At 39.4% G+C, this 21,375-nt stretch overlaps 1 protein-coding gene across 16 annotated transcripts in view; it reads left to right on the plus strand.

Moving 5' to 3' along the window:
- TSC1 (TSC complex subunit 1) overlaps positions 1-21,375 on the plus strand; it is a 61,516-nt gene that overhangs the window by 34,055 nt on the left and 6,086 nt on the right. For 11 of the 16 annotated variants that reach the window (XM_064291257.1, XM_064291259.1, XM_064291255.1 and 8 more), the window contains 14 exons: positions 5,326-5,501; positions 6,176-6,288; positions 6,612-6,723; positions 7,036-7,142; positions 8,943-9,012; positions 9,748-9,852; positions 10,142-10,700; positions 11,851-11,894; positions 12,520-12,686; positions 13,635-13,817; positions 14,765-14,875; positions 15,629-15,751; positions 20,892-21,079; positions 21,168-21,329. In XM_064291257.1, the coding sequence (XP_064147327.1) occupies positions 5,326-5,501; positions 6,176-6,288; positions 6,612-6,723; positions 7,036-7,142; positions 8,943-9,012; positions 9,748-9,852; positions 10,142-10,700; positions 11,851-11,894; positions 12,520-12,686; positions 13,635-13,817; positions 14,765-14,875; positions 15,629-15,751; positions 20,892-21,079; positions 21,168-21,329 (2,220 nt within the window). The remainder of the gene's footprint in view (positions 1-5,325; positions 5,502-6,175; positions 6,289-6,611; positions 6,724-7,035; positions 7,143-8,942; positions 9,013-9,747; positions 9,853-10,141; positions 10,701-11,850; positions 11,895-12,519; positions 12,687-13,634; positions 13,818-14,764; positions 14,876-15,628; positions 15,752-20,891; positions 21,080-21,167; positions 21,330-21,375) is intronic. The other 5 variants (XM_064291264.1, XM_064291263.1, XM_064291262.1 and 2 more) reach the window with 5 other exon arrangements.

Raw genomic sequence — 21,375 nt, forward strand, 5'->3', positions numbered from 1 at the left:
TTGTTTTCTTTGTCTCTCCTGTGTAGAATCTCCTATTTCCTATATTTCATGTCATCTTCTTGGTTTACTTTTGTTTTGATAGAATATATCCTTTAGTAGCTTTTTGAGAAAGAATGCAATTGTTTGCCTGGGTATAGACTTCTAGTTTGGGAATCATTCTCATTCAATAATTTGGAGGCATTATTCCATTCCAGCCTTGCTTCTAGTGTTGCTGTTGAAATCCAAAAACTTTCTGATTTCTGATCATCTGTACTTGTTGCTGTATTGTATTTTTCTCTATGGGAGCTTAAAGAATCTTTGCTCTCATAATATTCTTAAATTTCCTAGTGCAGTACCTTGGTATAAGTCTATTCTTACTCATTTTTCAATCTGGAAACTCTTACCTTTAAATTATAGGAAATTTTCTTTAATTATTTATGCTTGATTCCCTTCCCTTTATTGTCTTTTTCTTTCCAGAACTCCTGATGTTCAGGGTGGGACCTCCTGGGACTGGTTGTTCACTTTTTTCTCTCTGTCCTTTTGCTCTACTTTGGAAAATTTCTTTATCTTTAGTTTTTTTTAAATCTTTTTATTGTGTTTTTCATATGTACCTTCATGTTTTTAGTATTTGAAAGCTCTTTTTAGTTTTCTGTTCCTTTTTTATAGTAGCCTGTTTTTGTTTCACAGATACAATCATTTAATGATAGTTTTTTCTTTTCTATTTCTTACATAATCTACTTCCCTCTAAGCTGCTTTTTTCTGTTTGTTTTGTTCTTTCTTACATCTTTAGGCCTTCTTCAGATGTCTGGTAATCTGCTTATATTTGCATGAGGAGACTAAAAGGCTTTGTTCACTGGGGTGGGACTTGTTGACTTTGAACTTCATTTTAGGTTGATCTGGGCATTTGTTGAAGAAACTGATGTCAATATTGTTTTCTTTTTAGCTGGATAGATTTCTTAGAAAAAAGCCTTCTGATCTTTAGTAAGGGTATGGCTGCCACTGGTGGGAAAAGAGGGCTGGTGGTGGGGAAGGGATAGCGGTCTTGGCATTCAGAATGTGTATGTTCACTCAATCCCCTTGTTTGGAATGTTACTCGTGCTCGTAACTATTTCTCGAGTACCTCAGTTCAGAAATGCTTTGTTTTACCTCTTCAGAGAATAAACATCCAGGTTTCTGGTGGGAGAAGTGCTGTTGCCTAGGAGCATAGTGTCGAGGAGGGAATCCAGGAGCTCTGTTTCTCAGTTTTACCCTGTCCTTATTTTAGCTGCCCTCACCTATACACCACTCACCTCCAGTTGCACAAGTACTTGATGCTATAAATTCTTTAACTTTTTAAGCCTTCTGTGGTATAAATCAGATTAACTCAGCTTTGAAACCTTGGTAGTTTAGGATTCCACCTTCTTGGATTCACTAAGTCAGTTACCACTTGCCCATCTGCTTTCCGGTTTCAGAAACTTTCGGTGCTATTTTCTCTTCTCCCATTCTTCTCTTTCTTGTGTATATATATATATATATATATATAAACATACACACATGTATATATATTTTAATTTTTAGTGTCTATTTGGTTGGGTTTCAGAAGGATGTACAATTGTGTGCATATGTCCAGTCTACTGTGTTTACTGTATTAACTTGGAAGCGTCCTTGGTTAGCTTGTAGATCCTCACTCACCTTTTGTAGGCGGGGTCTACCTGACCTTTGAAGAGAGCTCTGACACAAAAACAGAGACCTAATGAAATAAAGGGAAGAAAAAGGAGCTAGAAACAATGACAATATTGAGAGCAGAAGGTACATATAGAGCAGAAGGCAATGTAGAGATAAAAGATGTTTGTGCATATGTGCATATTTAAAGATCAGGGCGCTACAGAAAAGGAACATTCAGAGACTAAAGAAAGAACTGTTGAAGATTAAAAATGGTAGCCAAAATAAACAGTTGAATAAAAGAATGGGAAGATCAAATTGGGAATATCTCAGAAAGCAAAACCGAAGGATAGAGATGAGTAATAGAAGATAAGAAATTTGAAAAATCAGTCCGGGAAGTCTAACATCAATCAGTTTTAAAAAGAGAGAACAGAGAAATATTTGATGGAGGAAAAAGTTGTAAAAAGAAATAATGCAAGAAAATTTCCTAGAACTGAAGGATATGAGTTTCCAGATTAAAATAGCTTGCCATACTGATCCTATAGGACAGAGTAGAACTGCCCCACAGAGTTTCCGAGGAACACCTGGCGAATTTGCACTGCCAGCCTTTTGGTTAGCAGCCATAGCACTTAACCACTATACCACTAGGGTTTCCACATAGAGCATAGTATTTAGAAATATGAAGGTAGGGTAACAATTCAGCTAAAGAATTAAGCATTTGCCAGAGTGGTTGCAGGGGGGAGGGGTAGGAGGAACCTTTTAGTATTATTTTGACTTTTTAAAGTGTCATATATCTCACTGAATCTACGATGTCATTGAATGAATGATGCACTTACATTTTATGTACTTCTGAGAAAGAAGAAAATGCCAAGTAAAGTAACATGCAACTGATTAGAAGATACTTCCTAGTTTCACAGGTATTAAAATATGAAAAGTCCATTTAAGAATCAGTGAAATGTTATAAGTGCATATATTACTTTGATTAAAATAAAAAATTTAAATGCCTCCCTACTTTATTATGATTCTCATTTTCTTCTCTAAAGTCAATTTTCTTATGTGTACATATGCTTCCTGGCTCTTGCTCTCACTTAATCACTTTCCAGTCATGATGAGAATGGGTAAAGAGGAACCTATCACCAATAACACAATGATCCCAGGCAGGAAGAACGTGTATAGTGACAAAAGAGGCAAAACTGAAATTAAAAGGCCTTCCCCTTAGGGAAGCTGCCTTGCATCCTTTCCATGCCCTGAACTCCTTTTTTTCTGTATTTAATACCACATTTTTAGCATCTAAGAATTATGAGCATTCTAGAACAATTGTGTAAGATCAGCTTTTTTTTTTTTACCGTAAACCCATGTAGTGCCCTTAGTGCTGCTGTGCTGTTCTCTGTAAACTTTGGGGCTTGAAGATGAGACTCTCTGTAGCTACAAATTACTTAGAAATATGCATAGCAAAATTACAGTGTCGAAGAGAAAGAAAGGTTATACTTGAGCAAGCATTCATATTTTTTTTAAATAATTTTTATTGCGCTTTAAGTGAAAGTTTACAAGTCAAGTCAATCTGTCACCTATCAGCTTGTATACACCTTACCCTATACTCCCACTTACTCTCCCCCTAATGAGTCAGCTTGCTCCCTCCTTCCAGTCTCTCCTTTCGTGATGGTTTTGCCAGTTTCTAACCCTCTCTACCCTCCCATCTCCCTTCCAGAGAGGGATGGTGCCCAGCTACAACCGATGACTGCCCTGACAGGGAGCACAACAGAGAACCCCTGAGGAAGCAGGAGATCAGTGGGATGCAGACCCCAAATTCTCATAAAAAGAAGTGTCCACCTGATACAAGTAGCTCACTCTTCATCAGCATCTCTCTCCAACCCATTGTCCAGTCCCTTCCATGTCTGATGAGTTGTCTTCGGCAATGGTTCCTGTCCTGGGCTAACAGAAGGTTTGGGGACCATGACCACTGGAATTCTTCTAGTTTCAGTCAGACCATTAAGTCTGGTCTTTTTATGAGAATTTGGGGTCTGCATCCCACTGATCTCCTGCTCCCTCAGGGGTTCTCTGTTGTGCTCCCTGTCAGGGCAGTCATCGGTTGTAGCTGGGCACCATCTAGTTCTTCTGGTCTCAGGATGATGTAAGTCTCTAGTTCATGTGGCCCTTTCTGTCTTTTGGGCTCATAGTTATCGTGTGACCTTGGCGCTCTTCATTCTCCTTTGATCCAGGTGGGTTGAGACTGATTGATGCATCTTAGATGGCCGCTTGTTAGCATTTAAGACCCCAGACGCCACACTTCAAGGTGGGATGCAGAATGTTTTCATAATAGAATTATTTTGCCAATTGACTTAGAAGTCCCCTTAAGCCACAGTCCCCAAACCCCCGCCCTTGCTCCGCTGACCTTCGAAGCATTCTGTTTATCCCAGAAGCTTCTTTGCTTTTGGTCCAGTCCAGTTGAGCTGACCTTCTGTGTATTGAGTATTGTCCTTCCCTTCACCTAAAGTAGTTCTTATCTACTAACTAATCAGTAAATAACCCTCTCCCACCCTACCTCCCTCCCCCCCTCGTAACCACAAAAGTATGTGTTCTTCTCAGTTTATGCTATTTCTCAAGATCTTATAATAGTGGTCTTATACAATATTTGTCCTTTAAGCATTCATATTTTAAGTGTTCTACTAATTATTTGGGTCTTTTTAAAAACATTTGGAAAGTACTGAAGAGCTGAAAGAAGAAAATAAATATTACTCATAACTTCAGTTCTTTTAATTTGAATACTTAGTGTGGTCAGTCTACTTGCGGGCATATCTGAGTAGTTTGTATCCTTTTTCATTTAAGATAATAGCTTGAGCACTTTAATATTTTGAAGCATGATTTTAAAAATCAGCTTTAGTAATTAATGTATGGTTTACATACAATAATATTCATCAATACGATACGTTTTGACAGATGTCACAATCATCATAAGAACATTTTCGTCACTCCAAAAATTCCTTCATGTCCTTTGCAGTCCATCTCCTCCCTCACCTCCTGGCAACCATTGATCTGTTGAAAGCATGGGTTTTCATGGTATTGTAATAATATTTCTTCTATAGAATGTGTGTCTTTCGTTGGACTTGGGTTGTTTCCTTTCTTTTTTCTATTATAAGCTATGCTGTGATGAACACTTGTATATCTTGAAATATGTCTTTCCATGGGATAAGTTCTTAGAAGTGGACTTGTGAATCACATAATAGGACTGTTTCGATAATTCTTTAATTATTCTTGTGGGCTTTCTCTAGATTTGAATATTTCTGCACTATTTCTGGTCTAGGAGTGGATTAGAATCCTGAGACTTTGAATCAGCCTTTAGCTGCCTTGCAGATTCCAGGCCTCCCTATCTGATTACCACTGTTCCATTGGAGATTGTTTCTGTGGGGGCTGCTGTGCGTAGTTTATATACTGTTTTGAGGCTATGCCTAGTCTTTTGTTGAAGGAATTTTTGTTACAGATCAGTTACTGATAATTCCATGTAACCCATTTCAAATAAGGAGGTTATAGCTTTGTAAAATGAATGGCTCGTTCTTTATACACTAGTGCTGTTTAATACTTGGACTGGCATGGGTCTGTCTTGTTCGTTGCAAAACTAGCTCAGGGGCTGGTACTGAGTTGGCCCTCTTAATTATTTGATTGAATGGGTTAAAACTTGCATTTCTTGATTTTCATTGCCTTCTACAGGTGGAAGAGATTAGAAACTCACGATGTTGTAATAGAGTGTGCCAAAATCTCTCTGGACCCTACAGAAGCCTCATATGAAGATGGCTATTCTGTGTCTCACCAAATCTCAGCACGCTTTCCTCATCGTTCAGCTGATGTCACCACCAGCCCTTATGTTGACACACAGAATAGCTATGGTAAAAAGTGACTTTGGTACTTACCTGCTTTACAACTTAGTCTCTGGAAAACATTGTTTATTTTGTTGATTTTATTTCTACAGTAAGACTTAGTTCAGGTCTTAGCAATTTTTTCCAAATATTTACAATTTGAATTTGCCTCCATTTTTTCCTAGTTAATTCCTCCTTCAAGTTTTAGAGGTAATTATAATTTTTAAAGCCCCATGTTCTTAATTTCCTACCTGATAGTATGCCAGCAGACTTGAGGATGTGACTTTAACACATTAAGAAAAATAAAATGGGCTCAGGTATTTGATTTCTAGGCCCCACCTCATAAAGGAATCTTTCTACTTTTCAGACAGAGTGAGATCCTCTTATCTATAGCATTGCCACAGTCTTAATGAATCTGGACAATTTAGAATTAGATTCATATAAAAATCTAGACTTTATCTGTAGGTAGCACTTACCGAAGCTGTCATTCAGATTGTACTTAACTAGACTTCAAACCTTACTGGACTTTATTTTAAAGAACCTTTTTAAATAGTTACTTTGTCCCTAAGGATATCAGGAAGGCACTTAGATTAGTTAAATATAGAGAATTCAGTATTATCAAATGGTCTAAAGAACCATAATTTATTTTCAGAATTATCTAAGACCACACATTAACTCCATGTGTTCTTTCCCTTTCATTTCAGGGAGTGCTACTTCGACCCCTTACTCCACTTCCCGGCTGACGTTAAATACGCCAGGGCAGCTACCTCAGACTCTGAGTTCCCTATCAACACGGCTGTTAACTGAGCCGCCACAAGTATGGTGTAAAATCGTGTGCCTACTCTCTTCTCTGCTGTGTGGTGAAGCTGACCATTGGGTCAGGATTTAGTGTGTGGTTGGAAAAATCTCACACTGCTTGTTTTAATGGTCAATTATATTAACAAAGGATCAGTTTTAAGGATCAATTTTATTTCCAATGGGTTCATTTTGGAGTTTACACTTACAAAATGTAACTTATCTGTGATAAGCTTTCATAAGATGCCTTTTTACAGATGAAAAGGCTAAGTTTGAGCTGAACATTAGTTCATAAACCTTGTGGATGACCTAGTACATTGTTAACATATGTTATTAACTCTCTAGGCTACTTTTTGGAGCCCATCTATGGTTTGTGGTATGACCACTCCTCCAACTTCTCCTGGAAACGTCCCACCTGAGTTGTTACACCCTTACAGTAAAGTCTTTGGTACAACTGGTATGTATGTCTTAGCTTGGATTTGTTTGGTTGTTTTTGGCCTGACTTTTATGATAGAAGAAACTGTCTCTTAGATCTAATAGTTTGGGGGCCATTTGCAGTAATAAACTTTTTTTTGAGGGGAGGGGGCACTTAATGCAAACTTCTGGGGCTTTCAGAAAGTGTAAAATGAGCCTTTAAAAAACCAAAACAAAGCAGAAAGACTGGTCTGGGTACCCAGAAGTTAACTCTAGCAGCTTTATTTGTAGTAATGGCTGAAAAAAACAAGAAGTTTTTCTAACAGGTCATACATATTCTGCCCTTATCTCTTAGCAGGCGGAAAAGGAACCCCTCTGGGAACCCCAGCCACCTCTCCTCCTCCAGCCCCACTCTGCCATTCGGATGACTATGTGCAGGCCGCAGCCACACCCTCCAAAAGGGTATGTGTCAGCTTACCTGCTATTCCTCTACCCAAGAACAGTGACCTGCTTCACTTTGTAAAGCCTAGTAATTATGCCAAATATATATTTGAGCTAAAATGTGATGGGTTTGAATCAGAACAATTGAAAATAGGCTAACGAGCGGGTTTTCAATGTGTAGTCTGCAGAAACCTGGGGTTTCAAAAGTCTTCTAGGGAGTCCACTAGATCACAACTCTCTTCATAGGAATACTAAGCTGTTTTGAGCCCTTTTTACTGTGCTGACATTTGCACTGATAGTACAGAAACAGTGGTGGGTGGGATGGCTGGCACTGTGGCATGAGTCAAGACAAGCAACAAACTGTCCTAGTAGATACTGCATTCTTTCCTGCCAGTTAAAAAAAAAAAAAACCAAAAAACAATATTCTATGTAAAGCACTAGAAACTATTAATCTTATTAAATCTCAACCCTTGAGAACATATGTATTTAATATTTTGAGTGCGACAAAATAGGAAGTATGCGTAAAGCACTTTTACTGCATACCCCAGAGTATGACAGTAATCTCAAGCACTCGTATGACTATATGAGTTGACAGCTGAACTAGTGGCTTTTGTTTTTTTTTTTCATGGCACATCAGTTTTATTTGAAAGAACAACTAATAAACTATAGTTATTCAGACCTGGGTTTTTGGCAGGCAGTTTCTCAAACGATAAAGTGAGTTTCTCACTTAAAGATAAACGACTAACAGTATTTGTTGCCAATGATAAAATTCAACTTCTAGGCGAAAATTAGAGTATTAATGTGGGAAGCTTGCTAGCTTCCCAGAACTTTTCTGATGAGATTGAGAAATCTTGGGAAGCTTGGTTGATAGTATGTGTGTGATGTTATATAACAACATGTGTTAACATCTGGAACATCTGCACAACTTGGCGAAACAGGATTTTCCAAGTGACCAATGCGTGATGCTGCAGAATGATGCATGTGTAAAAAGGTGCACTCGAAGTGTGAGGTGGTTGCTGTTAGTTGCCCTTGAGTCGGCTTTGACTCATGTTGACCTTATGTGTAACAGAACAAAATGCAGCCCAGTCCTGTGCCATCACTGGTATGTTTGAGTTCATTTTTGCAGCTATTAAAGTATAAGTAGACTGATGAATTTTAACACAGTATGAAAATCGATATAGTTTTAGATTCTACATTGTAACTAACCTTTAAGAAACTACCACTTACTGTGTTTTGGTATGGCATCAAAAGAGATAATATGCACAATTACCTGAAAAGTCTGTTAACATACTCTTTTTGCAACTACATACCTTTGGGGCACCAGATTTTCTTTGTATCTTAAGCCAAAACAACATATTGCAACAGTTTGAATACAGAAGCAGGTAAGAGAGTTCAGCTTTCTTCTATTAAACCAGATATTATGAGATTTGCAAAATGGCAAACAGTTCTACTCTTCACTAGATTTATTTTTGTTCGGGAAAACAAAGTTATTTTTCATAAAATTTATGTTAACATGTAATAGGTTTGTTATTTTTAAGAGACTTTAACATAAATAAGTATTTTTTAAAAATTTCTCAGTTTTAACATCTAATATAGGAACTATCAATAAATACAACCTACAGAAACAAAAATGCTTGGCATTCTCATTAATTTTTGAGAATATAAAGGCAGTCTGAGACCAAACAGTTGGAGAACTGCTAGGCTAACCTTTAGACTCCTTTATAACATGTTAAAAATTAGGATATTTAGGATGTTTCTCTTACATCAGAGAACATTACAGCATATTTTGCCTTGTGATGTAAATGGTACTTATCTTTTTAGGAAGAGAGAACAGATTCTGCAAGACTGTGTCTACACAGAGAGAACCATCATCCTAATGACAGAGGATTAGGTAAAATCTCTGTGGGTAATGGTGGATCTTGTTTGCCTTTTTTCAATGGCTTATATGTGTATAGAAGCAAAGTTAAGTGCAAACAAGGAAATTCTGGAATCTGTAAAATTCAGAAGCCTAGAGACAATGAAACAACAAGTAATTAATTCTTAAAAGCCAACCTAACAGTAACATAAAAAAACAAAATAACAACAACAAAAAAACAACTTTTAAATTATTGCAATGAGATACCTGTAAGTATTTTGACTCGATCATACTCTGTGGTTTTATTTGTTGTCTGAGACATTAAAAGCCTGAGAATTTTATTTCCCATGTGATTATGTTTTATAGTACCTTTAATTGGATTGAGTACCTGGGTAGTGCAAATGGTTAAGCACTGAACTGCTAACCAAAAGATTGGGGGTTTGAATCCACCCAGAAGTACCTTGAAAGAAAGTTCTGGCAATCTGCTTCTTAAAGGTCACAGCCTGGAAAGTCCTGTCAAGCACAGGTCTGCTCTGCACATGGGGTCACCGTGAGTCAGAATTGACTCGACTGCTGTGGGTTTTTTGGCTTTATTTAATTAGATTACGTATAATACGTTAGCCTCCTGTAATAACAACCCCTGGAAAGAGTCATTTCCAGCCTTCTGTGTTCGGTGGGAAGAATCACACTCTATGACATTGTAAGCAGTTTCACAGTTACAGGGATTACAAGTATGTTTATTTAACTGGCGTTGTCTCTGTTCCTCTTTAGAAGAGACACCTGGCAGCAAAGGTTCTGTCACTCTCAGTGATCTTCCAGGGTTTTTAGGTGATCTGGCCTCTGAAGAAGATAGTATTGAAAAAGATAAAGAAGAAGGTAATGTATGTGGATTCTGTGCTTGTATAAGATTGCTGTAAGATGATAAAACTTAATTCTCATTCTGCTGTAAAACCGTGATTTAGTGTCAGTGCACACGGGCTTGCTTGGTTTTTCTTCCCTTGGAGGGAGAAATGAGTGTGTTATTGTAGGTCCTATGCCAGGTAAAGGGATATTTATCTACCCTTCTGGGTGACAGGGGTACTTAGCAGCACGCAAACCCAAACTACCTGGTTTTTCGCAGATTGAATGTTTACCGTGAATTCTCTTGTTGCCTTTCCTCCTGCAGCTGCAATATCTAAAGAACTTTCTGAGATCACTACAACGGATGCTGAGCCTGTGGTTCCCCGAGGCGGGTTTGACTCTCCTTTCTACCAAGACAGTCTCCCAGGTTCTCAGCGGAAGATCCATTCAGCAGCCTCTGGTGCGCCAAGCGTTAATGTGAACCCTGAGCCTTTAAACTCCTCCCTGGACAAGCTTGGGCCTGACACACCAAAGCAAACCTTTACTCCCATAGACCTGCCCTGTGGAGGTGCCGATGAAAGTCCTGTTGGGACCAGGGAACGCCAGACTTCTTTGGAGACGAGTATCCTCACTCCCAGCCCTTGTAAAATTCCACCTCAGAGGGGAGTGGGGTTTGGAAGTGGGCAGCCTCCCCCATATGATCATCTTTTTGAGGTGGCATTGCCAAAGACTGCCTATCATTTTGTCAGCAAGAAGACCGAGGAACTATTAAAAAAGGCAAAAGGAAACACAGAGGAAGATTATGTGCCCTCTACCTCCCCAATGGAAGTACTGGATAGACTGATACAGCAGGGAGCAGATGCACACACCAAGGAGCTTAACAAGTAAGGGACTTGAGGCTGTTTCCTTTTTATTTAAACATTGAATTTTATTATAAAATACAGAAAGTGTAAGGATAGGAATAAGAATCATTCTTCATGCTGTCACCCAAAGGCAACCATTTGTCTTCCTAGCTTGTCCTATGTCCTTCTAGCTTGTTGCCTTTTCTTGAATTTGTTCTCTATATATGCTCATTAAATTGGAATAATTCCTTGGATACCATTCCATTTAAAAATGAGGCTTTCATATATAGGCCATTTTTGTGCCACAGCATTTTGAGGAACTCAGATGCTTTCGTATTTGCCCTCTGAAAATTTGAGGATGAGGTTCTGATATTTCAGATAATATAGGACTATTTGTCACAGTGTCTTCTCTAGCTACAGTTGTTGCCTGAGCTTATCTTTCCATTTTCGGCAACACAGCTCATTAGGTGGAAAATTCAATCATCAGCATTCCCATGCAGGTTCAGGATAGCCTTACTGCCTACCTCTCCACAATGGCACACAAGGTTTCCCCAAAAGAAAGCTACCCATGGTGCTGTTTTCAACCCTTCTTCTGTTACCTTTTCCATAGGATATCCAGGGAAGGGATATGGGAATAACTGGCCTAGAATTTGAATCCTCTGCCATTTCTAAACAGGTTTTTGAGGATGTTAGTTTTTATTTTTCTTCAATATAACCTAAGATGGAATTTGATGGACTGTAATATTTAAGCTTCTTCTTTTTAAATGGGATTTGGTATAATAGGCTCAGGTAAATTATCTACTGTTTTCCTTAAACTTGGATGAGAGTAGTTTCCCAACTGAGAACATACATTTCAACCGAGAAGGCTGAAAACAAATCTGTTTCATCACGCGTTGCTTTGGGGAGCCGACCAGAAAACATCTGCCACAGTGCCGGAGCAGCGGGAGGTCATTGATAGGGCTTCTCCACTCTCCTTAGTGATCACAAATAACAGGGCGCTCCGCACATGGGCAGAGCGCCCTCTGCTTCCAGCCACTGCAAGGCTTTTTCTTCAACTCTAAGTGGACTTTGAAACTTTCTTATGCCATTGCGAATTTTGACAAGGAAAGATTTAAACTTGCTGCAATTAAAGTCCAGATAAGTTTTTCTAGGTAAGATTGGTAACTTTGTTACTCAAAAACTTTCTTCCTAGGTTGTCTTTACCCAGCAAGTCTGTCGACTGGACCCACTTTGGAGGTAAAGTTGTTACTTTAGCTCCAAATCCAGCCCATACGGTTCCTGCTTGCTTGTTGCCTTTTCCTTCCTTGAAGGAGGTGCCTCATAGGAAACAGACCTCGCTTCTGTACTGCACCAAGGGTTATCTGTGTGGCTAAAAGTATCTCAAGTGTTGCAGAGTCAGCATTTCCTATTTTTAAAAAGTGTCAAGTACCATGAATATCAGAGCAGGCAAAAAGTTCAGATGTTTGTGCCAGGTGTCCCTAGAAAGGACCTAAGTGAAGTAAATGGTACTGAGAAAGTTCTTGGGAGATTACCTACTGCCGAAGGAAAGGCCTTACAAAATAGAAAGGGAGTCTTAACTTTTATATATAAGGGATCCATGTTTGTGGGGAAAAATACATAAAGCTCTAAAAGGCACCCCACATTATACCACTGTACACTTCTTTAACGGGAAAAAGCAAATACTTTTTTTCCCCTCTCCTAATCAGTGACTGTTGCTGTGATCCAAGTGGTCAGTTGCAAAGTGAGTGGTGATTTGTTTTTTGAGGAATTTTGTTTCTTAAGCTAACAAAAATGGAAGGGGGGCTCTGATTGAACTACATGTAAAAAGCATCTCTGCCACCTCCCTCTGCTTTAAAATCAGGCTCTCCTCCCTCAGATGAGATCCACACCCTCCGTAACCAGCTGCTTTTACTGCACAACCAGTTACTCTACGAGCGTTTTAAGAGGCAGCAGCATGCTCTCCGGAACAGGCGGCTCCTCCGTAAGGTGATCCGTGCGGCAGCTCTGGAGGAACACAACGCTGCTATGGTGAGGATTTTTTCCTAGGGAGTGGGAGGGAGGTGGGTTTTGCTTTTTGTTTTATTTTGGGTCAGTCCAATGGCTTGTAAAGAGTAGTGGCTGAGTCAGGATCCAGGTTCTCATCCCAGCTCTAGCTCTGTCTGTTACCACTTGTATGTCTCGGGGCAGGTCCCTTAATCTCTTAGGTTCAGGTGTGAGTGGCTAGATCTCTGGATTCCCTTGCAGGAAACTGGTGACAAATGATTGTTTGTAATTGGCTATGATGATAAAAGGGTCAAAAGATAATTTTGTTTCTCCAAATAGGAAGCCAGCTCTCCTGAAGCTATTTCATGGCATAAAACAAGTGCAGCACATACACTATGGTAGTTGTCAAGCCAGGCGGACCTGGTAATTGAATCTTGGTTCTACCACTTGTTTCCTTAGAAAAGTAATTTAGCCTCTTGAAGACTCTGTTACCCATTCTATAAAATGGGAATAATAACAGTAGCACCTGCTTTGTAAGTTGTGAAGGTTAAAAGAAATAATGTTAGTCAAGCACTGGCTCCGTGCCTGGCACATTGTAAGTGTTCAGTAAATGTTAGCTGTTAGCATAAGCTTCTTGGGGGAAGAGAAGCTCATGGTTAACGTAACCTACTTACTCATTTTAATGAACTTCATCAATACTAGGTCCTAGAGGTCTCATTCCAGTTCTGATCTTCAGGACTTTGGAAAATATTAGGAACAAATTGATCGCTGAGAAAAGTTCTTTAAGTAACTTGAGATCCATTTGCTAATGTGAAATTTGGAAAACCTTAACCTTTAGCCAAGTAAAACAGTAGTGAACTGTCAGATTCTGGGTCTGTAGTCACAAGTTTCAGGTTAGCATATGACACATAAAATGTTTGCAACGCGTATTAAACTTGAGCATCATTGCCCATGTTGGAAGGCAGCTAAAATGACATCTTTGGTCTCTGCTAGAAAGATCAGTTGAAGTTACAAGAGAAGGACATCCAGATATGGAAGGTTAGTCTGCAAAAAGAACAAGCCAGATACAGTCAGCTTCAGGAGCAGCGTGACACTGTGGTAGCCCAGCTCCATAGCCAGATCAGACAACTGCAACATGACCGAGAAGAATTCTACAACCAGAGCCAGGAATTACAGGTATAAACCGAACACAGGCAAAATTAACCAAAAGAGAGGATGAAAGCAAATGAGAAGAGAACGAAACCATTTCCTTAAGTGTTGTCACCATGTCATCTTAACTAAAATGAAATACTTTTTTTCTAAAATCATGGCAAATATACCTATGTCAGATATGTTTTATTTAGGTTAGCAGTTCTTAGACTTCCTCAGTTCACAGGTAACTGAGTGGCTCAGTAATATTTCCTGGTGCTCCTTAGCTAGAAGAAATTCCTAGTAGTTCCTTTTATTAAGTAGATCCAAATAAGTTAATGAGTATTTATGCCCTAACAACTTAGTAGCTATTTGAAAATACAACTTTTTTTTTTTTAAACTTTAAAAATTGAGTTAAAAACATTTTAAATTTCATTTTTTAAATAACCGTAAATGCTTAATAAAGCTATGCAAGTACCTGTTGGGCACTACACAGCTGCTCAGGCCTTGGAATCAAAATGGACACTGACACCCTTATTTCTTGTTTCACATTGATTTTCACATGGTACTTGCTTCTTATTACAACCACCGTCAAAAGCTCACTTTGTGAAGATAGGACGTCATCTACACAATTATAGCACAATCTAAAACTGCAACCTCCCGCTAGTTAGTAGTTCACATGATGTCCGACAGATGTCGCTGTGTTTCTCTCAAAAGTTTAAAATTTCTTATAGCATATCTGTGAGTTTGCTATGTAGCCCCAGGCTCTTTGGTGCACAGTGTGGAAACTGTGGACCTAAAGTCTTTTTTTTTTCCTTTTGTTAAACAATAAGGAACTCATAAATCAACCGTAACTTACTTTCAAAACTAAGAAGTCAAATAATGCCCCCAAAATAGTAAAGCAGTTGAGAAACTAGGCATTACCAATTCTGAATGGGCTGAAGGCCAGGTAGGCTTATGACCTGGCCTGACAATGCCCTTGTCTCTTTGGGTAGACAAAGCTGGAAGACTGCAGGAACATTATTGTGGAGCTGCGGACAGAATTAAAGAAAGCCAACAACAAGGTGTGTCACACCGAGCTGCTGCTCAGTCAGGTTTCTCAAAAGGTAAGAGATGAGGCAGACCTTTCTCTGTTCTCACACCGCTTGCTGACATTCTTCCTTCAGACAGGATGGATATGTGACTTGTGTGTCTCTGTCAGGGTTTCTCAGCTGAGGGCAATTCTGATCCCCAGAGGACATTGGCAGTGTCTAGAAACTTTTGGTTTTTACAACAAGCGACGGAAGAGCAGGGTGGTTACTGGCATCTAGTGGGTGGCGGCAAGGGATGCTGCTGAACATCCTACAATGCCCAGGGCAGCCTGCACAACAAAGAATCATTTGGCCTAAATTAAATCTTGATTTATGTATATCCTGTGGAACTCTTAATACCTTGTTAACATAAATGTAAAAAGTTCGTTCAGGTGTTTGAGCTGTGATTACTAACTCTTTGGGGTTCACTGCACTCTATAAAAGTCATTTACTCAAGAATGAGTGAGTTTTCCCTGGAGCTTTATCCCACTGGATCTAAAGTCTGCTGTTGTGGTTGTAGCCATGCCCATCTTCTCCAAGCTTCCTCTTGGTGGCCAGGGTAGTTCGTTTGTACTTCTTCCCCTTTCCATAACACAATTTTGAAGTGCTTTTCTGTTCATTTTTTTTGCTCTTGAGTGCCTTCCTCCCCCCAGCCATTATGTCTAGGAATTTGAAACCATGGGGATAGTTTTTTCTACCCTAGTACTAAAATAGCGGGTTCCTTATTTAATGTCCTTTTGCTAGTTTTGTGTTGTCAGAATTTTCACTTTGCTTTTATGTTTTGGTTAGCTCTCAAATAGTGAGTCGGTCCAACAACAGATGGAATTCTTGAACAGGCAGCTGTTAGTTCTTGGGGAGGTCAACGAGCTGTACTTGGAACAGCTGCAGAACAAGCATGCAGACACCACAAAGGTATGCTGGGGGTTGGGGGAAGCTAAACCTGTATAATCCAGGGAGAAAGGATTCCAAGAAGTATGTATAAGGCATGTCATACAGAATGGCTGTATGAATCTCATGTTCCCTAAAAGATGGGGGAATGGTCATAGGGTCCATTCCCACCCCTCCCTGGTCTAGGATACAAGCATCATCATCACCCTTCATGTAAACTTGTTTCCCCTTGTTGGGTTGCTTTGAAAATTAAGTGAAAGCATACTCCAATGAAAACATATAAGTGAAAATATCTAATAATAATTCATACAGGGTAGATGTTCTTTGCTTCCTCATGCCCCCTTTAAAAAAGAAAGAGAGCACCCCCCCACCAAAAAAAGAAAAAGGATGGGGAATCAGTTCTGTTTAACTTAACTCTCAGAACTATGGATGTATGCTGGTTTACACGTCATTTTCTTTCTTTCTTTTAATGTTGAATTTAATTTCAGCAGATGGTGGTTCAGTCCTGGTAACAAGGCCAGCATCAGGATGATCTTATATTAATTAGTACCTCACCAGTGGGGTCGAAGCAGAAGTTTTATGTCACTTTATGAATAGCCTTGGGTGATGTTACTGATTGAGTTGGGAGTAGAATTTTAATAGTAAATGCTCAGATGCTTCCTGTCACTAACTTCTCCATCACACATGGGCCTTCTTTTCAGGATTTCTTGGGCTTGTGCTTTGTAAAGCAACTTTTTTGGCCAAATGTACGGAGTAGTCTTAGAACTGAAGAAATGTAATTTTCATAATAGAGTTACTTCTTACTTTTCAGCTGCTTGCTCTCAGATTCAGACTCCTTTTAGAAGGATGTTAAATGTGGAATGTTCTCCAGAAACCAGCTATGACCTAATTTGGAGTTATAATAACAACTTTGGAAAAACAAAGGGAGGAAAACAAACTTAAGGAACAAGAGAACTTCTAAAAAAGCTTAATTACATACATTTTTACATTTTCTGAGAGAAGTGTGTATGGGTTGGATTCTGCTGTACTGTCTCATTGTTTGGAATGCTTATACTCTCTGTGACCTTGAGCAAATCACCTACATTTTTGGATCCTGTTTCACAGTCTATAAACAGGGGTGCTTACACTGACGTTTAACAGCTAGGATGCTTTCAGTAGTAAGCAACAAAACTAAACTGGCTTAACAATAAGGAAGTTTCGTTATCTTGCTTGAGAAGAAGTCCTCGGGCAGGTGAGTTCCAGGTCGGCCAAGTCAGCAATTTAGGGCCATCATCAAAGACCCAGTCTCATTCCACTTTTTTGCACTGCCTTACTTACCCTGTTGGTTTTGTCCTCAAACTAGCTTTATTCATGTGCCCATTTGTGCCCCTTCCAAAGAAAGGCTATTCAGCAGAATGTTGAAATTATCAGACATTATCATTAATATCACATGCAAGTAAAATTTTGCTGAAGATAATTTAAAAACGGTTGCAGCAGTATATCAACAGGGAACTGCCAGAAATTCAAGCTGGATTCAGAAGAGGACAAGGAACCAGGGATATCATTGCTGATGTCAAATAGATCTTGGCTGAAAGCATAGAATACCAGAAAGATGTTTAACTGTGTTTTATCAGCTTTGCAAAGGCATTTGACTGTGTGGACATTAACAAATTATGGATAACATTGCAAAGAATGGGAATTCCAGAACACTTAGTTGTGCTCGTGCAGAACCTGTATATAGAACAAGAGGCAGTTGTTCAGATAGAACAAGGGGGTACTCCATGGTTCCAAATCAGGAAAGGTGTGTGTCAGGATTGTATTTGTATCCTTTCACCATACTTATTCAACTTGTATGCTGAGCAAGTAATCTGAGAAACTGGACTATAATGAAGAAGAACATGGCATCAGTATTGGAGGCAGACTCATTAACAACCTGCAATACGTGGATGATAACAACCTTGCTTGCTGAAAGCAAAGAAAACTTGAAGCACTTACTGATGAAAATCAAAGACCACAGCCTTCAGTACAGATTACACTTCAACGTAAACAAAAATCCTCACAACTGAACCAATAGGCAGCATCATGATAAATGGAGAAAATATTGAAGTTGTCAAGGATTTCATTTAACTCAGATCCACAATCAATGCCCATGGAAACAGCAGCCAGGAAATCACATGACATATTGTATTAGGCAGATCTGCTGCAAAAGATCTCTTTAAAGTGTTAGAAAGCAAAAATGTCACTTTGAGGACTAAGGTGTGCCAGACCCAAGCTATTTTTTTTTTTTTAATTGTACTTTAGATGAAGGTTTACAGAACAAACTAGCTTCTCATTAAACAGATAGTACACATATTGTTTTATGATGTTGGTTAACAACCCCATAACATGTCAACACTTCCCTCTCTCGACCTTGGGTTCCCTATTACCAGCTTTCCTGCCCCCTCCTGCCTTCTAATCCTTGACTCTGGGATGGTGTGCCCCTTTAATCTCGTTTTGTTCAATGGGCCTGTCTAATCTTTGGGTGAGGGGTGAACCTCAGGAGTTAGAGCTAAAACGGTGTCTGGGGCCATACTCTTGGGGTTTCTCTAGTCTCTGTCAGGCCAGTAATTCTGTTTTTTTTTTTTTTTTTTTTTTGTGAGTGAGAGTTTTGTTCTACATTTTTCTCCATCCCTGTCCAGGACCTTCTATTGTGATCCCTGTCAGAGCAGTCAGTGGTAGTAGCCGGGCACCATCTAGTTGTACTGGATTCAGTCTGGTGGAGGCCATGGTGGTTGTGATTATTTAGTCCTTTGGACTAATCTTTCCATCGTGTCTTTAGTTTTTTTCATTCTCACTTGCTCCCGAAGGGGCAAGACCAGTGGAGTATCTTAGATGGCTGCTCACAGGCTTTTAAGACTACAGATGCTACACACCAAATGTGGAACATTTTCTTTGTAAACTGTGTTATGCCAATTGAGCTATATGTTCCCTGAGACCATATGCCATGGTATTTTCTATCATCTTATATGTATACAAAAGCTGGACAATAAAGAAGTCCAAAGAAGAACAGATGCCTTTGAATTATGGTGTTGGCAAAGAATATTGAATATACCATGGACAGCCAGAAGAAAGACAAATCTGTCTTGGAAGAAGTTTCAGCCAGGGTGCTCCTTAGAAGTAAGGATGGTAAGACTTTGTCTCATGTACTTTGGACATGTTATCAGGAGGTGTCAGTCCCTGGAGAAGGTCATCATGCTTGGTAAAGTAGAGGGTCAGCTAAAAAGAGGAAGACCCTCAACGAGATGGATTGACTTAGTGGCTACAACAGTGGGCTCAAACGTAGCAGTGACTATGAAGATGGTGCAGGACCGGGCAGTGTTCCCTTCCATTGTACATAAGGTGGCTATGAGTTGAAACTGACCTGACAGCATCTAACAATAACATTATTTTGCTTGCTAAGTCCTCAGGTGTTTGAGTTCCAGGATGACCAAGTCAGCAATTTAAGGCCATCATCAAGGACTTAGGCTCATTCCACTTTTCTGCACTGCCTTTCTTACCCTATTGGTTTTGTCCTCAAGCTAGCACCGCTCATGGTTGCAAGGTGTCTGCCACAGTTATAGGCATCACAAGTAGATACAACAATGCCCTCCAGAAGAAGAGAGTGTCTTTCCTCTGACTCCCCATCAGCAAGGATACCTTTCCCAGAAATCCTCTCACTGGCCAGAATTGAGTCTTGTGTCTACGCCTAACCCAGTCATTGTCTTGGGATAGTCAGGATTTGCCCCTGGAACTAGGGCTAAGGTTACCCTTGTTTAGTTACGTGTGGAGGAATAGATACCTGAGTGTCAGATAGGAACAGCTAGTAAGGATTGTTTGAACCACCTCATAAGATGGTTGGGAGAATTAGTGAAAGTGCATGAACTTTCCTAGTTCAGCACCTCACTTGATTATCCAGAAATAACTGACACTATTTACAACAAAGGTCAGATTTGGTCATCTAACCTTTGTTTAAGTCTAGAGCTGTTTGGCACAGCTGGGATGGCCACAATATCTGATCCCCAGTTCTGAGCTTAAGTCTACTGCATTCTGCCCCTAGGAAGCATTGAGTTTATTAGTCATCTTCAAGGCAGGAGGTGCCTTTGTGTAAGTTCATCTCCTTGTCCTTATGGTTTATTATCTTTATTGGTATTGCCATTATTATTTATGTATCTTTTTTACCTAAGATTTAAAAAATTTTTTTTTAATTGTGGTTGTCTTTTAAAAAACAAAATAAAACAAAAACAAATGTAACACGTGCTTGTTAGGAAAGTATCCTTTCTGCCTTTTTTCTGTGCATTTGTGTATACTGGGTCTATGTTTTAGGTTGTTCCGGTCTGTCAGCAGCCAGGCCACCTGCATGGCATAGTTGACACACCTCGTCAGGGTACCTCTCTCCAAATACTGCTTTGCTTGAGCAAATCTGCTTCATGTTGCGTTTTCTAGCTTTACCTTAGCTAATGTTAGGAGGGAAACCCTGGTGGCACAGTGGTTTTAAGAGTTGGGCTGCTAACTAAAGGTCAGCAGTTTGAATCCACCAGGTGCTGCTTGGAAACCCTGTGGAGCAGCTCTACTGTGTCCTTTCAGGTTGCTTTGTGTCAATCGACTCGACAGCAGTGGGTTTGGGTTTTTTTTTTTAAATGTTAAGAGAGGGAGGGAAAAAACTACAACAACAAGTCACTCACAATTCTACTACATTGAAATGATAGCTGTGAATATTGGCATCTTCTCATTTGGTGTTTTGTGAATGTGTTCGCATCATGGATCATACGGTTCACATAATTTTGTAGTTTGCTTTTTTATCTTTTTACTGATACACTATTTTTTTTAAATACTTACAAATATAAGATGTGATTTATGTACTTAACTATTTCTCTGACATTAGACCTAACGGTGTTTCCAGTTTTTTTGCTCTTTAAATATGCTGTGATAATTATTTTTGTGCCAAAATGTCTATTCATGTTTCAGATTATTTCCTTAGGGCTAGATATCAAGAAAGGGATACAAGGTTAATACTTACTGCCAGCTTATTTTCCAGAAAACTGCACTAGTTTATATAACCACTAGCAGTATAACAAAGTGCCCTCTCAATGCTTATTACATTGACTTTTCAAAATGATTATGGTGTTGTTCATCTTCTAGAAGCACTAACTCCAAGCCCCTTTTTTAGGAAGTAGAAATGCTGAAAGCTGCTTATCGGAAAGAACTAGAAAAAAACAGAAGTCACCTTCTCCAGCAGACTCAGAGGCTTGATACTTCTCAGAAACGGATTTTGGAACTGGAATCTCATCTGGCCAAGAAAGACCACCTTCTTTTGGAACAGAAGAAATACTTAGAGGATGTCAAACTCCAGGCAAGGTAACTTTCATCGGGACAGGTTTGGGCAGTGAGGTGTGTTCTTCATTAAGTGAACTTCCCAAATTTTGGGGTGGTCTTTATCTTGCAGAGAACAGCTGAAGGCTGCAGAGAGTAGGTATGAGGCTCAGAAAAGGATTACCCAAGCATTTGAATTGGAGATCTTAGATTTATATGGCAGGTTGGAGAAAGATGGCCTCCTCAAAAAACTTGAAGAAGAAAAAACAGAAGCAGCTGAAGCAGCAGAAGAAAGGTAGGAACAAAGAGCTGGTGTTTATGACCTTGTGATTAAGCTACCA

Source organism: Loxodonta africana, chromosome 9, assembly GCF_030014295.1.
Source record: "Loxodonta africana isolate mLoxAfr1 chromosome 9, mLoxAfr1.hap2, whole genome shotgun sequence".
In the NCBI taxonomy this organism is placed as follows: Eukaryota; Metazoa; Chordata; class Mammalia; order Proboscidea; family Elephantidae; genus Loxodonta; species Loxodonta africana.